This window comes from Chelmon rostratus, chromosome 12 (assembly GCF_017976325.1).
Source record: "Chelmon rostratus isolate fCheRos1 chromosome 12, fCheRos1.pri, whole genome shotgun sequence".
In the NCBI taxonomy this organism is placed as follows: Eukaryota; Metazoa; Chordata; class Actinopteri; order Chaetodontiformes; family Chaetodontidae; genus Chelmon; species Chelmon rostratus.
The window spans coordinates 18,412,792-18,429,121 of NC_055669.1; the positions used below are offsets into that span (position 1 = coordinate 18,412,792).

Here is a 16,330-nt window from a genome sequence, read left to right on the forward strand (position 1 = left end):
CAGCTCGACACATCAAAGTAGGAGTAATCCCAGTTAGATAACACGTCTACCTGCACTAGTCGACAGGTGACTCAGACACTGTGGGCCACTGGGGTGAAGCCTGTCCTGTATTCTGCCTGTCTCTGGGTTTTTGGTTTGGCTTTATTTGCCTTCCATGTATGAATGACAGCAGCACACACCTCTGCTACAAATACCAGTGTGTGACCAGCCGCTGATGGACATCTGAAACTGTGTTGTAACATTTTACAAATGCCAGGATGTGACTCACTGACAGTGGATCGGTCTTGGAGTTCAGTGTTCATCTCGCAGCTCCTTTTTATTATGTACAGCTGGAAAAACAAACAGAACTACGTGATAAAGAGGCCAAAGGTGACAGGAAAACTGAGCAAACAGAGCAGGACCTGTACATGCAGATGCTGTCAACTCAAGGCAATGCACACACACACACACAGACACACACACACACAGACGTCCCAACGACTTCTCAAAAAATTAAACATTATGTTTCCTGCTTAAAGCCCAAACATTTCTTCAGAGGAGAATTTTTCTTATCTTTCTGTGTGTGTGAAGCAATCTGGTCTTAGTCCTCAAAGTACAGCAAACACACACACACACACACACAGGGTCTCATATATCAGTAAGCTCAGGAGGGAAGAGCGCTGACTCTTAACACCGACGGGCTTTTTGCCCCTCACAAGTCTGTGTCAGTGATAGTGGGATCACAGGGGAGAGTTAAAATGGCCATAGGCTGTAATAGGATCTAGTTTCGAGCTCGGCTGGCTTGACAGGCTTTTGTTGAGACTTGTAAAGTCATATGAGGTCATCCGCTGGCTTGCAGTCTTTGTTTCATGGGTGGCAGAGTTATTCCTAGACCCCCCAAAGAGCTCCAGGCTAGTATGAACAATATCATAATTACTTCTCTCCATTTGTGACACAAGCTCAGCCCCATGACAAAGCGTGGGATCAAGCCTTTCAGGTTCTGTTGCTAATTTGCTCACCAAGACACCGCTTTGAGTTTTGGATACCAATTTAATTTCAAGCATTTAAATCGCATTGAAAGGTTGTTTCAATGCGATTTTTTTTTTAAGCTCGGACTCACATGATGATTCCTGGGGCAGTTCTAGTTGTGTTGCACTGGTTCTGTTCCAGGCTGGACCAGTTGGTCTTGGTTGGACGACATCACATAGCAGGTGAAATAATGTTTTAAACAACAGTGGACCAGTATGGTGAACAAACAGTAAAAAAGCTTGGTCGCTCCTGGGAAGTTGATTCACCTCCAGCTCTCTCTGCAGAGTCGATCATGCGATCTTTGTGGCGCATGGATCTCTATTCATAAAAGCACTTACTGCTTTACCTCCATGCTGTAAAAATGAAAGCAGAGTGTTTGTGTTGGATATCTGAGTCTGTGTTGGTACAGCAACGCAACAACATATAAACAAGATATAATTTGTGCTCTTACAGGATTTTGCAAGCTACAGAGTGACGCAGCTGTAATCACAGTCGACCTGTTGTTCAGTGTGTTGAAGTCATTGTTTAAGACTTAAGAAATCTGCATGTTGGTGGGCATGCTGTGGGATGTCTAATCTTTGCAGGTTTCAGTATTTTCTACATTTAAGCCACTTATACAACAGGCATCTTTTACATACATCTTGTATTAAAATGGGAAATGGTTTTTACAGTGTGACTTGTAGTCATCATGCTTGATTTGCGTGCATTTACTCGTTGGATTAAGTGAAAACTGTTTGTTCCTGTTACATAACTCTAATCGGAGCAATACTGCACTCACACTTTGTAGGTAATGTCTTAACTACTAAGTTGAATTTGCAGTTTGGTTTTTACTTTTGTTTGAGTCACATTTAGGTCATGTACATCAGACATAACGTAGCAAGAGTCTATGATGTGTGACACCAGCCAACACAGATGCACGGAAAGTCATCATTAATCGAATCTTCCTTTTCCTTCTACCCCCCCGCAGGCTCGACGATGGGATGTGTCAGGAGTAAAGAGGACAAGGGCCCGGCGCTGAAGTACCGACCCGATAACTCGAATGCCACACCGGTGAACGCCCACCTGGGCCACTACGGCCCTGACCCCACCCTGATGGGTCATTCGCCAGCTATGAAGACACACAACAACAGCTACAACAGTCACGCCGCCGCCCTCACGCCCTTCGGTGGGGCGTCTTCAGTCATGACGCCGTTTGGCGGGGCGTCCACCTCCTTCACCTCAGTGGCTGTGAGCAGTCCCTTCCCCAGTGTCATCACAGGTCAGTTTGTGGACAGGATTTAAGGTTTCAGAGGGAGACGCATGGGACCAGGAGAGAGGGACTCTGCATATTTGAGAAAAAAGGGCTTGAGATGTTCTTTATTATTCAAATAAATTCAGAAAACTTGGTGTCCTCGAGCCCCTTCAGAGAACAAACAGAAATGTAGAAGCTGTGCTGCCTTTTAATAGGATAGAAATCAATCTCAGAGCCCGTCGGCTACTGTCTCCCAATAATTCTGCCTCTGGGGGCATCAGCAAGTGTTTTGGGTCTTCTGGTGTGGCCAGTGGTTATATAGATGACAGATGTCTGGGCCAAGACTTCCTCTTCTGTGTTCTATAAACAGATAATTTGCAAATTAATACAGATAAACTAATAAGAAGTTAAACTGTCCTCAGATGATATCCATTTGGATTTAGATATCCAGCCGATGCGATCCGCCTCTCTTTGCTCTCCACATGGACTGCTCTCCAAAGCCGACTAAAACATGATTGATCGACACTACCTGAACTACAAACAGGAACCAGAACGCCTCCAATACCAAAATCTTGTCCCTTGCCTGCAGATTCTGATTCATATGCAGATATCTGTTTATAGAGATTAGATAGAAATTAACTCAACTAATTTGCTAAACTAAATGCAACCTGGCGCTTCTGAATCATTTTCCTCTGCCATTTTGCCAACATTTCATTCTGTTGACATTATGTGCAAATCAGTGCAAAACTTTCAAATAAACCCTGCTGAGCATTTGCTATACACAGAACGTTATGAGCAGCAGATGTTATGCAAATTAGACTGTAGAAATGAGTCAGCCAAAACATCAAGGCCAAAGAGAAACCCAAAATAGGTCTGTAATATGGGAAGTAATGCAGCAGGCGTGGCGTCTCCGGAGCCAAAGAAAACAGTTCCATCAACTGGACTCGATAGATTTAGCCGTGCACATTAAAAGTTTATATTCAATAACAGTTTGACTCAGAATAACTTTTCTATTAAGGATTTGTTGGTGTCGCTGACATGGGAAATAATGATGCAATTCCTGGTGGTTAATGCATCATAGATTGGATGGGTAAATTATGCGGTAAATGTACACAACAAAGAGTGATGTTTCATCCTGGAGCACACACACACACACACACACACACATCCCTTAGTCCCTGTCCCGCTCTCTCAAGGAGGATAATCTAGCCTGAGGGGCTGCTGCAGATCTAATCCTGCCCGTTCAATTTCCTCCTCCAGATAAACATATCAGGGTCCTGTTGTCTCGCTGCACTCTGCCGCTGCAGACAACGGACAAATCAACTCCTCTCATTATGTTGACGAGATTAAGTGACACCAATTTGAGTGACTGACTTGAGGTGATGCCACAGAGAGAACCGTGAAAGGAACATTGTGTTTCCTTTAAAATAAATCAATGTGGAGGGAGCTGGCTGTGTTGTCAGTCAAGGCTCTGGGGGGCAGGAAGTGGAATATTTTAAACAAATTAGTTTTGGTCTCTGATACAGTTTTGAAAATCAAAATGACTCAAAGGTTGTTGGTGCTGCTTTCATTTGTTTCCACTTGTTGTTTTCATTTTGAGTTAAAGGAATGCTGGATTAACGCTCCGTTTCTCATGCTTTCAGGTGGTGTAACGTTTTTCGTGGCGCTGTACGACTACGAAGCGAGGACGTCAGATGACCTGTCGTTCAAAAAAGGAGATCGCTTCCAGATTATCAACAACACGTGAGCGCATTTGCTTTTTACACTGTGTGTGTGTCTGTCTGTGTGTGTGTGTGTGTGTGTGTGTGTGTGTGTGTGTGTGTGTGTGTGTGTGTGTGTGTGTGTGTGTGTGTGTGTGTGTGTGTGTGTGTGTGTTTAATCCCTCATTGTATTCAGGTCTGATATTAAGGCTGAAATCTGTCTGGGTTAATGGATTCCTCTAATGGGCCATCTGTTTAGCCTTTCAGATCATTCCCTGAGTTTAAGGTTTTACATTTGGCCTACGGTATAAAACAACACTGCTCGTTCATTGAGTAAAATTCAAGCAATGCACATAATAAAATAGGTGTTAGTAATAATAATATTTACAGATCCTGTATTCAGAGACACCAACAGGGCACTGAAAATATTTCTGAAGGTCAAACTTGAATCAGTTCAAATCAAATCCCTAATTTTGCTCTATTTTGGGTCTGTTTTGCACTTCTGTGCTGTATTTTCAGAAGTACATTTCAGAGATGTTCATCATAATATTATTAAAGCATCTAACAATACATTATGATTAAAAAGGAGATTCTTCTCCACCTACTGCTGCAGCATTATCTTTTTCCCAGACGTGCACAGGTGTGAAAACAGGCAGAGCTCCAAGTGCTCCACAGATTCATCACACACACGTCTTCAAACACGGTCTGTGAGTGCGTTGCGTTTGCAGTGATGAAAATGCCATCTGCTTTCAGAGAGGAAGTGGGAGGAGGACGAATTTGCTCAGTTTTTCAAAACTGCCAGGAGACAGATTTCCCCCACTCCTCAGATCCTCCCCTTTGAATTTCAACTCGCTCAACTGCTGGTGAACATCAGAAACTGTGGCTGCATGTGTGGTTCCTATGAGTGCACTATTTTGTTTGCCGGAGAATTCTATAAAGCTTTGAAATAGCAGAAACTGAGCTCATGTAATACATTTTTGAGCATATGTTAAAGAAAGTAGTTCAGGAACATTTTTTCTAGTTATGTAACTAAGTACATTTACTCAAGCACAGTACTTAAGTCCAAATTTAAAGTTCTTGTACTTTACTTGAGTATTTCCATTTTCTGCTGCTTGCACACCGCTGCATTTCAGAGGGAAATATTGCACTTTTCCATTTACTACATTTATTTGACAGCTGTAGTTACTAGATTCTATCAGATTAAGGCTTACTAGGCTCATAAAATGCCATCATGTAGCCCAAAGAGATAAGAGTATTCACTATTTCTCGAAAGAATCTAAGATTATAGATGCATTGATTCACCATTTCTAATAATGTGTTAATTTCATACATTAATACATGTCAATCAAGTGCTGCTGTTCTGTAGAAAAAGTATTTTTGATACTTTGAGAACATTTTTGGTTAATACTTTCATGCTCTTACTTCAGTTGGATACTGAAAAGTAAAAGTGTTTTTTGTCTTTTTCCAATGTGATTTTGCTACTTTCACTTATCCGCTCCCCTGATATGTTGACTTGGATAACTGACGTGATTGAATGACGCACAATGTGACCTTGTTCCTTTTCTTTCCTCGCTCACTTGTACACCTGCAGTCTTCTTTTCAGAGCAGCCGTATTTTCCTCTCCTGCCTTTGTGTCTGTATTGTGCGTTTCTGATTTCCAATTTACTTCTCTCTTCAGGGAAGGCGACTGGTGGGAGGCTCGCTCCATCAACACCGGACAGAAAGGTTACATCCCCAGTAACTACGTGGCTCCAGCCGACTCCATTCAGGCTGAAGAGTAAGAGCTCATTACCTTTTCCAACACTCTGTCTGCCTCCGTCCCCGTCATCCACCTACGTTAGCTTTTCTTTAACTTTCTCCTTCTCATTTCTGTCGTGTTTCTCACCCTGCTCAGTTAGTTCTCCTCCTCTGATTAAGACGACATGATGCGGCTGGGCGGTCACTCATTGTGACTAACCCATCATGTACCAACATGGCAGAGAGTCGAAACAATGGAGCCCTGTGCTGTCGCAGAGAGCCGGTGGCATTCCCATTGCTGTTCATCCGGTGTGACAGAAACGTTGCTGCTTTTAGACAGTTTTGACCTGGTTTCTCATTGGCTGATGGACATTTTACAAATACTAGATGATTAGGCAGCTCATTAAAAAAACAGATTAAACCAGCCAGCCAACTAAAGGAGTGACAGCAAGTGATCGACGTGTTCAGGATTTTTGGGGGGTTTTTGGTTTCTTCTCAGCTTAACTCTGGAAAAAAATATGCCTGTGAGGTGAGACAATTCAACATGACTGAACTTGTTATGATGTCTTGGAATAGATGGTTCGCTCTTTAAAAGAAGTCAAGCTAGATTTGAAGATTGTTTACAGCTGTGAGCTGAATGTTTTATTTATTCATAGCAACTGGAATGAACCTTTTCAAAGCGCCCTTCAGTGTAACAAGCTAAAGACGTATTGCTTGGAGCAAAGTTAATAATAGCCTGTAATTATAGTTGTATGGTCTGAATTATTTTGACTAAAATGAGATTTGAAGCTATATGGCTGACTCAGTCTGACTTTGAAGGCAGCCACATATGATGTTTAATCTTAACTGACTAACATTCAATATGTTGAATATATTTTTTATTTTTCAACTGAAAGCAGTACAAGGACAATATATTTAATATTTGACCTCATCAGCTTCATTGATTTTTGTAAATATCTTCTTATTCTGAATTTGACGCAGCAACACGTTTCAAACTAGTTGGGACAGAAGCAACAAAAGAGTGGGAAAGTTGTGGAACGCTCCAAAAACACCTGTTTGGATCATTCCACAGGTAAACAGGTTGATTGGTAACAGGTGATAGTATCATGATTGGGTATGAAAGGAGCATCCTGGAAAGGCTCAGTGGTTCACAAGCGAGGATGGAGCGAGGTTCACCACTTTGTGAACACATGACTGTACAAAGGAGATTACTACATGGGTTCAGGAAAGCGTCCCAAGGTTTTTGGAAGCGGCTTTGTTTTTTTGCCTTCACCTGCTTTTGATGTTTAACTTTACGACATCATTGACAGGATTTATGACATTGATTTGAAACCAGAGAATTTCCATAACCAGTTCAATATTTTTACTGCCTGAATGAGAAAATGCTGCTTGTTGTGCAGGATACCAGACTGCGGGCTCCTCCTGTCATCTGACTATCTGACTTTGTCTTTTGGCAGATGGTACTTTGGTAAAATGGGCCGCAAAGATGCTGAGCGTCTCTTATTGCTTCCAGGGAATCAGCGCGGCACTTTCTTGGCACGAGAGAGCGAGACGACCAAAGGTACAAGGATTTAAAAAACAAGACTGTCATGATAATCCTGCTGTTTTAATACACAAGGCATATTATGGGCTATTTGTATTTTTGCTCGTGTGAACTGCAAACTGTGATTTTATTGCAGCCAGATGGTGTTCTACATGGACAAATCTTCATACGTCACAGAGTGTCTGACGTGGTGTATAAAGTCTGAAATGCATGCAAGATTTGAGAGAGTTTGTGTCACAATGAAGCACAATCTAACTTCATTTCTGTGGATTTTAAAGGTGCCTACTCTCTGTCTATCCGGGACTGGGATGAAATGAAGGGAGACAATGTTAAACACTACAAGATCCGTAAGCTGGACAACGGTGGTTATTACATCACCACTCGGGCCCAGTTTGAGACGCTACAGAAGCTGGTGAAACACTACACAGGTATGCAGCCTGCAGACAAATTGTTGTTTACAGCTGGACTGCCACTCTTACTTGGAGCAAGTTTGAGTTATCTGGACAAACACGCCAGTGCATATTATAGTCATTTATTTATAAGGTGGTTTTCTTTTTTTAAGTGTTTTTGCATTACAAGTAGGCTCTGCTGTCATGACATTTGATATTTTAGCTGAAAAAGTCAGTAGAAAATGCATTATTCAGCTGCAGGCCTGTTGCTGGGATATGTATTAAATATGTTTAACAGAGCTCTTACTGTGGTGATGCTTTCACTGACATGGTGTGGATCAGTAATCCCAAAAAAGCAAAACCATGTTAGACTTACGCCAGAAAGAGTTGTGAATGTAAAAATGTCCCATAATCTGCACAGTATCGATAAGCAGCTGCTCCTAAAAATCCCCAGAGGACTGTCACAAGAAAGCGTCTGGATGATGTAAACACACGCAGCACAAGCTGGTTATTAAAAACTTTGCAAGAATACAGTCAGACTCCCAGAAGCAGAGTAATCCATAAAGAAGAGGATGCTTTTTTTACGTGATTTTAGGTCTTGTATTGTTGACCTTGCCCTGCATATTTCCACATAATTCATGTAATTCACGAACTGCAGCACTCTTTGTAATTGATGATTGGTAAATTCAAAGCTTTGCGCTCCTTTATGTCCCTCTAAGTGTAGCCTTCAAAGCCCAAACACTCAGCAGACGTTTGTAACGTCTTACCCGATCAGTGGCTTGAATATAACAGCCTGCTTTATCACTGCTTCACCCTTTCCTGTGTGCAGAATTCAAAAGGGATATTTCACATGATGGTTGGTGCCGCTGCTGTGAGCTGCTGTAGACTCTCGCTGTGTCTGAAAAGGCTTCAATACCAAAAACAGCCCCTGATCTTTTCGCTGCTGAAATTGAAATGAAATTGAGTTCAGCACGGTTCACGTCATTGTGGCCAAAGTACCAGAAAATTTGATTATTTCTGAAAGGGAAAAGTAAATGTTTGTTCTGTGAGGAATGACCGTGGAAATGATGGGTCGACAGTTCTGTGTTTGCTTTGCTGTGGTTTTGGTTGTAGTTTGCTGCTGTTGTCATGCAGTGATATTTTACTCATCACTGTTTACAGTCCACTTGCTGCAGTGCGGCTCCGCTTGCTGCTCGGATCGTGTATGTATCAACACTACACAGTGATTGTGTCTTAATTGAAGCTCCTTCTTTTCTTTCCTCCTGTGTGTCCAGAACATGCAGACGGTCTGTGCTACAGGCTGACAACCGTGTGCCCCACCGTGAAGCCTCAGACTCAGGGACTAGCTAAAGACGCCTGGGAAATCCCGCGGGAGTCTCTCCGACTGGAGGTCAAACTGGGCCAGGGCTGCTTCGGAGAAGTCTGGATGGGTGAGACACCATTGCCGCTGTACTCGGGCACATGTTATATGTTTCAGAAACACACATCCATGCACATCTGCTGTGCATATTGTGTTGTAAAGTGGTTTATGAATGAGCCTTGGAGCCACAGAACCCACTCCCAACAAATACTTCCATCATTAATAATATCTGGAAGCTTGGTTGCATGGTTACCACTCGTGCTCTCTGTAGCTTAATGGACGATCCTGTAGTACAGTTAACTGAAGGGATAGCAGAGTATATGTACCATTTACTCCTGTCTAAGAGCTGACTGTAAACCAGGCTGCATCTTTATTATAGATCCTTTTAAGCCACATTTCCACCAGGCATCCGATTCAGGTCAGTTCAGTTTGTTACACATTGGAATGGTTATTTTCGTGTTTCCATTGTCAGAAGTTGTGGATTATACCAATAGATCTGCTCCGTTCTGTCCCATTTTTCGTAATGGGATCAACCCGAATATGTTGGCCTGTAAGCAGGAGGAATCAGCCTCAAAGTGATCGATTAGTAACTATTATCTTCATCTTTGGAATATTTTCTTGATCAACCGATTAAATAGTTTGGCTCATGTTATGCCAGAAAAATATCAGTTGCAATTTCCCGAAGCCAAAGTTGAAATGTTCGTATTGTTTGTCTCATCTGAACAACAACCCAAAAGCCAAATATATTCAGTTTAACGACAAAGAAACCAGCAGGTATTCACATAGATTTTTGAGATTATGTACTCAGAAATAACTCAAATGGTGCATTGATAATCCAATTTGTTGCCTATTATTGCCTCATTATTTGAGCTGTAGAAACAGTTTTATTGCTGATATCGAGTTACTGAGTTTCTGCGTTTATTCCACAGAAACAGAACCATGAAGTAAAATCCTGCATGAGGAGGATGCAGGTTGAATCATTCAGTCAGGTGTGGCTGGTTTAGTTAGCAGCTGCTGAAGGTTGACTAGATTCAGGATCCGTCCTGTCAGGACACATTGACGTTGGCGTGTGTACTTCCAATGTCGACAACACACAAGTGCTTCAGTTCTCGGGCCTGCATGTGAGACGGGGGCCTTTCAGCGAACACGACTCTCTTCTTTCATCGCTCAGTCTTTCATTAAGCCTGGCCTGCAGCAAGCCTCGACCTGCGAGCCTCCGCTGTGCAATCCCAGGAATCCTCTCCGTCTCTCCCTGCAACTGCTTGTTCCTCGTGGCTTTCTGCTCCGCTACAGCTTCCTCCTGAAACTCCCTCCATTCCTTGGCATTTAGTTTTTTAAAAATATATTGAGCTTTACTGGTTTACCTCCATTGTTCTCCGATGTCCTCGCCACTGTGTCTTATTATTATTAGATATTAGCACTGGCCTGGTTTATCCTTCAGCTTGTGTGTGTGTGTGTATGCAGTTTGTTCAGTATGATTCATTCATGAAGGTCAGCCTTATGACGGAAGCAGCCGAGCTCATTGTATGTAAGCAGGGCGTGAGTAAGTGGCTCTCAACCAGGAAGTGGCTCATTATTTAAGCTGTCGTGTTCTTTGTCTCCCGAGCTGCTCCTTACGCATGGGAACAGAGCCAGAGATCACTGGCATGGCGGCTGATTTTAGGATTGACTTTTCCAATCACTTAAAAGGGGTCAAAAAGTCAGTGATATATTTACTCAATAATACCTTTCAAGCTGCACAAATAGCAACTCTGGTTTATGGTTTATTTCAAACACGATTGATCATTTTGTTTTCATTCTATGTTTTCGTTCAGGCACATGGAATGGCACTACTAAGGTGGCTATTAAGACCCTGAAGCCGGGCACCATGTCCCCAGAGGCCTTCCTGCAGGAGGCTCAGATCATGAAGAAACTCCGACATGACAAACTGGTGCCTCTCTACGCTGTGGTGTCTGAGGAGCCCATCTACATTGTGACAGAATTTATGGGCAAAGGTAAGGACAGGTGGACACACCTGCTTCTGCTAATTCACCTGCAAACTCTGCCAAACCACCCACGTTCAGCGCTGTCGCTAAATACAGTCACCAGCTAGTACACAGCTTAAATCACTGTCGTTTTATTTCCAGTGACGTGCAATACATTAAACACGTTAGAGCCATTGAGAGCCAGCTCTGTCTTCAAGCACGACCTGATTACAGTTCAATAAAAGCACCCAAACGTTACAGTAAACGTCATCAAATTATATAACTACATAAGCGACAACATCAATTCAAGGAAAAGCACATTCACGCCGCTCTGTGTCCGTTAAAAGGGATTAAAATTAATTAAAAAGGGATTGGCTTGTCTAATTGTGCAAGGCTTCTGCAGATTGTTCCACTGGTGTGTAACGTAGTGTTCAAGAGTTTCTCAGTCTGAGCATTAACAGGAAGACCAAATAACCTCGGGACCTAGAGGAGTGTGAATATCTTGTTAGAACTGTAGATTCAGTGTGAGTCCACCGTTAGAAACATGTGCAAGACGCCCTGGAAGTTTGCCAAGAAGCGCTTTGTAAATAAATTGATCAATGCTAGTTATTTAGTTATCCCTCAAAGCATATTAAAGAAGCAGACCTCAAATCAGCATAGTGGGACTTGCTAACAGCACTGTACCCTCAGTGGTTCTGCAGCCTTTGAAAATTCATCGGATTTAATTTCCAGCCTCACACTTTTAAGTTTTTACGTCACAAGCTGCTTCCATTTTGATGAGGGAGAGTGAAAGTTTGCCCGAACAGATGTCATCACTGTCCTCTTAAATCATCTGTGGTAAAATCTGTGTATATTAACAGGAACTTTGAGTAATGTAGATTAATATGACAGCTGAACTAGACTGGAGCTCGTATTATAAGTAAAATAAAACTATTTGACATGTGTTTAAGACATTAAACAGAACTTAACTTAATAAAGAAAGCCTCATGATCCTTGCAGCCATGTTGCCGTGGTTTTGGTTATTTTACCTTTTTTTGATGCTAAACTGATGCTACATTTATTTTCGGCATTGTGTTTATACAATGCCCAGACAGACGTATCGATTCTTCTTGACTGTCGTCTTCTTCACTCCTGACAGGTAGTTTACTGGACTTCCTGAAGGAGGGAGATGGGAAATATCTGAAGCTGCCCCAGCTGGTGGACATGGCTGCACAGGTAAGATCAAAACGCGGCGTCTGAATACGAAAGGAGAAACTCGCCTCCCCTCTTAACCTGCCCAGGTGCTGTTTTACCTCCGTGTACAGGAAGGAGTATCACGCTTCAGCAGTAAAACAAAGAGAGCTGCATGTGGGCAGGTCCTCAGCCGGGTGTGTGGAGGAGTGTGTCACTCAAATATTCAGTCCTTGTGAATAAGGGTTTCAGTTTGTTCTCCATCTGGCTGTCATATTTATTCAACAATCCTACCTGACGTGTCCCCGCTCCCTCTCCTCCTCCTCCTCCTCTCCGCTGTATGTGCCTCCCCTCACACTCCTCCACTTAACTGCCTGCAGCACTTAAACGCTGCTCATCAGAGGCCACTTGAGCTGGCTGGTTCAGTCACCTACTGTGATCTGCTCTTAATTCGCCACTCTCCAGGCTTCCAGGCCTCCTCTTCTCCCCACTCAGCCGAGTGGAAAAGTGTTTGAGAATGAGACCGAGGCGGGATGAAACCTCGAGACACCCCTGAGGGAGTCGACAGCCAGAGTGAGGAGATGCTGGATAGTTGTGTTAAAGATTAATCCCGACTGTTGTCGCAGCTGCAGATGATCTCTTTTCTTCTTTCCCATTGTTCATCCTGCATCAATATCTGGGTCACACACTCGATCAGCGAAGTGTGCATGTCCTGGATTTACAACTCACTACTACTCCTCTTAATGACTAGTATTATTTGCAGAAGATTCTCAAATTTGCTTCAGTTGCATCCTGACGCCATTTTCTGTTTGTTGACCCGTCCTGTTCAATCCCGTCCCAGATCGCAGACGGCATGGCCTTCATCGAGAGGATGAACTACATCCACAGGGACCTGAGAGCTGCCAACATCCTGGTGGCTGAGAACTTGGTGTGCAAGATCGCTGACTTTGGCCTGGCTCGGCTCATCGAGGACAACGAGTACACCGCCAGACAAGGTGTGTGTTAAGAAGTGGACGCAGTTGGTTCACAGACACACACACACACAGACACACAGGGGTTTGTCTCATGTCCCGGCTTGTCTCGTGTCCCGGCTTCTCTTTGGTCCAGCTTGTTGTTTTTCTGTATCTTATGTGAGAGTTTACTGAATATCTTTGAGCTGTGGATTGTTGGTTGGGCATAAAAAGCTGTTTGAATATGTCTTGTTGGGCCTGAAGAAATTGTCAATGTTTTTTATGATTATTTACTGAAATTGTATTGCCATTATTTGATTGATTAGTCAACCAAAAAGAGAATCAACAGATTAATCAATAATGACGATGATTGTTTGCTGCCCTGCTACCAGGTTCTGTCACCTTTAGGGACTCACATTTCTTTCATCATACATTCTGTCTGTTTAGGCCTCAATATGACTATGGACTCATATTTATTGATGAAACAATTAGTCAATCAACAGAGACTTAATCGTCAATAAGTTTGATATTTTTCCCAGCAAGATTCCAAACTATCTCTCTTGTCTAAAAAATCAAATATGAGAATTTTCTACTTTTTCACTATTTCAAAGACTAAACTATAAATTGAGAACATAATGAGCTGATCAATCAATGCTAAAAATAACAGTGGAAATAATTATCATTTTGAGGCCAATTCTCTCTGCTTGACTCGTTATTGTCTTTCTTCCAGGTGCTAAATTCCCGATCAAGTGGACGGCCCCTGAAGCAGCTCTGTACGGCCGCTTCACCATCAAATCAGACGTCTGGTCGTTTGGGATACTACTGACTGAGCTGGTGACCAAGGGCAGAGTACCATACCCAGGTAATGGGCCCTCATGCTTTCCTCTGTTCCTTTTCACTTTGCATGGGAAGCATTTTCCTGCTCTTGACTTTGTTGCTCCCCAAGAACATGAATGGAGTGTTTTCAAGTTTCCTTCATGGAAAACGGGGAATCGCTCATTCATTTTTGCCTCGGGTTAATTCCACCACGCTGGTCTGATTCCTCATCGTTCGAGGCTTTTAATAGTATTTTCTCACACATGCGGATCAGAATAGAACTGCACGTTGCTCATGTGGGTCAGCAGATGTCTGATGATTTATCAGTGCATGGGAAAGTACCCCTGACTCTCTCCCCCTTCCTGTCGCCCGTTTCTGCCCCCTGCTGTCTGAACGCAGTACCGCAGCGCGTCTGGTGCTGACAGTGTTCGACTGCCACTGATTACAGAGCTTACCATATGGCAGACTTAACCACCATCTCTTGTAGAGGGCCATCTGGCTCCTGTGGCTTTCTTGGTTGCAGTGCGAACCGTTCGGTCTAATTAATTCACCTCAGAGCTGCACATTCTGGGGGCTGAACCCACCTCTCTTTTCCCTTCATCAAAATTGTAGTATGACTCACCAGACATTTGTGGCTCTTGTCCTGCTGTGCTGCCGCCTTTTTATGCAGCTCTATTTCTGTTCCCTCTTGATAGCATAGAAGCAGTATGAGGCAGGTATACCAAGACTGCATACCAAGCATCTTACATGGGAAGATGTCATTTATTCTATTTTAGCCTGCGTGTGTGTATATAGAGATAACATATACTCACTCAGATATATGACAGACGTGTTATTAGAGCTGAGGTTTTCAGATCCAAGACATAAATCATGCTAACGCCTCAGCATCTGACACGTCGCTATCCTGCTCTCAGCAGTTGCTCTGGGCCTTTCCTCCGTCCCAGTGTGAGATAACCTGATCCCCACTCTCCCACAGAGGGATGGAGGCTGGGGAGGGGACGCGGCTGTGCCCATGCCACCGACTCTGTGTCATAACCTCTTTTAGCTGCAGTTGAGCTCCCCACGGGGACCGTTTCTGAGCTGTGTCACAGGGTTCAGGATCACTGTCTTCCTGCCTTGGGAAGGAATCCGTGACTCTGGTGCTCTGATGGGGCAGGAAGAGAGGAAGATGAGTTGTTGTTTGACGTTGTTGCATTTGATGAGTAATAAACATTTCATGAGATGTAAACAGGAATTGACGTCATTTAACGACCATGGATGGATGGATGGATGGATGGATGGATGGATGGATGGATGGATGGATGGATGGATGGATGGATGGATGGATGGATGGATGGATGGATGGATGGATGGATGGATGGATGGATGGATGGATGGATGGATGGATGGATGGATGGATGGATGGATGGATGGATGGATGGATTTGGAGTACATGAGCCAGAGATGGCTGAGACATCTTACATTTATAATTACTGCTTTCTTTAACACGGTGGTTTGTGGGGGCATTCTTATGCTGCTGTCAGCCACATGTTGTCAACATTTTCTGCTGCTTTAGGCTGCAAACTGGGTTGTTTCCTAATCAAAAGCTGCACCATTATTCTTGACCTGAAACCTTTGGAAAAATCCACTCACCAAAGGCTTACTCAAATAAATAAAAACAAATAAAGCTGTGACAAGCAGCAACCAGCAGGCTTCAGAAGTCATGTCAGCTGGTTTTATTCTGTTTCAGCTACTTGTTTCATCATCACAAAGCCTGCAGCATTTCGATAATTGAGGACTCAAAGTTTCAACATTTGTTTGAGCAAAAGTCAGTGTGCATGTCCAGGAGATAGCCTTGGATGTCTTTTAATGAGTTTAATCAGGATTGCTCAAAGGCATTTTGAGTTATCAGCAAATATGTGACAGGTTACGCCTGCTTACACCAATCAAGATTGGTCTTCCTGTTCAGATTTATGATAAGTGCTTGCCCCCAGAGCATGTACACCTAAATTGGTGAAATTCTGTCCACTGGATTCTGAGGTACACATTTGTGGCATGTGTGGCGCCCCCTATGGGCCAGGCTCAAAATGCTGTCGTAGACCAATTCGATGGCCTGAGGATATGTACCCAGATTTACATTTGCTGTTTAATGAGTTATAGCCAGTTTCCTGCTCAGATGCACAAATTATTTGGTCATTTTTTGGTCATGTTCTTGGACCAGTAATGCTCATTTATAGTAAAATTATGTAGCTCAGTCTTTCAAAGGCTGTACACTAAATCTGGTGTTGATACACTGACTCACTTGTTTTTCACTTTGTGCAAATTAGAAAAAAAATAATTAATCATGGCGAAATTTTATGCTCCAAGAGACTTGAGAGCACATGGACTCGTGTGTCCAAGTTCAAGTCAGGTGGACTTCAAGTGTGAGAGGCGCGGCCTTTCCAAAATTGCCTTTTGGGCCTTAATTACAGCGCCACCATCTG

The 16,330-nt window shown here is 43.1% G+C and overlaps 1 protein-coding gene across 1 annotated transcript in view; it reads left to right on the forward strand.

Moving 5' to 3' along the window:
- The window catches only part of yes1 (YES proto-oncogene 1, Src family tyrosine kinase), a 28,807-nt gene that overhangs the window by 9,723 nt on the left and 2,754 nt on the right, over positions 1 to 16,330 (forward strand). Inside the window, exons 2-11 of the mRNA XM_041948946.1 lie at positions 1,976 to 2,266; positions 3,883 to 3,982; positions 5,618 to 5,716; positions 7,134 to 7,237; positions 7,498 to 7,647; positions 8,883 to 9,038; positions 10,783 to 10,962; positions 12,071 to 12,147; positions 12,944 to 13,097; positions 13,783 to 13,914. Coding sequence (XP_041804880.1) covers positions 1,984 to 2,266; positions 3,883 to 3,982; positions 5,618 to 5,716; positions 7,134 to 7,237; positions 7,498 to 7,647; positions 8,883 to 9,038; positions 10,783 to 10,962; positions 12,071 to 12,147; positions 12,944 to 13,097; positions 13,783 to 13,914 — 1,435 coding nt within the window. The 5' untranslated portion in view covers positions 1,976 to 1,983. The remainder of the gene's footprint in view (positions 1 to 1,975; positions 2,267 to 3,882; positions 3,983 to 5,617; positions 5,717 to 7,133; positions 7,238 to 7,497; positions 7,648 to 8,882; positions 9,039 to 10,782; positions 10,963 to 12,070; positions 12,148 to 12,943; positions 13,098 to 13,782; positions 13,915 to 16,330) is intronic.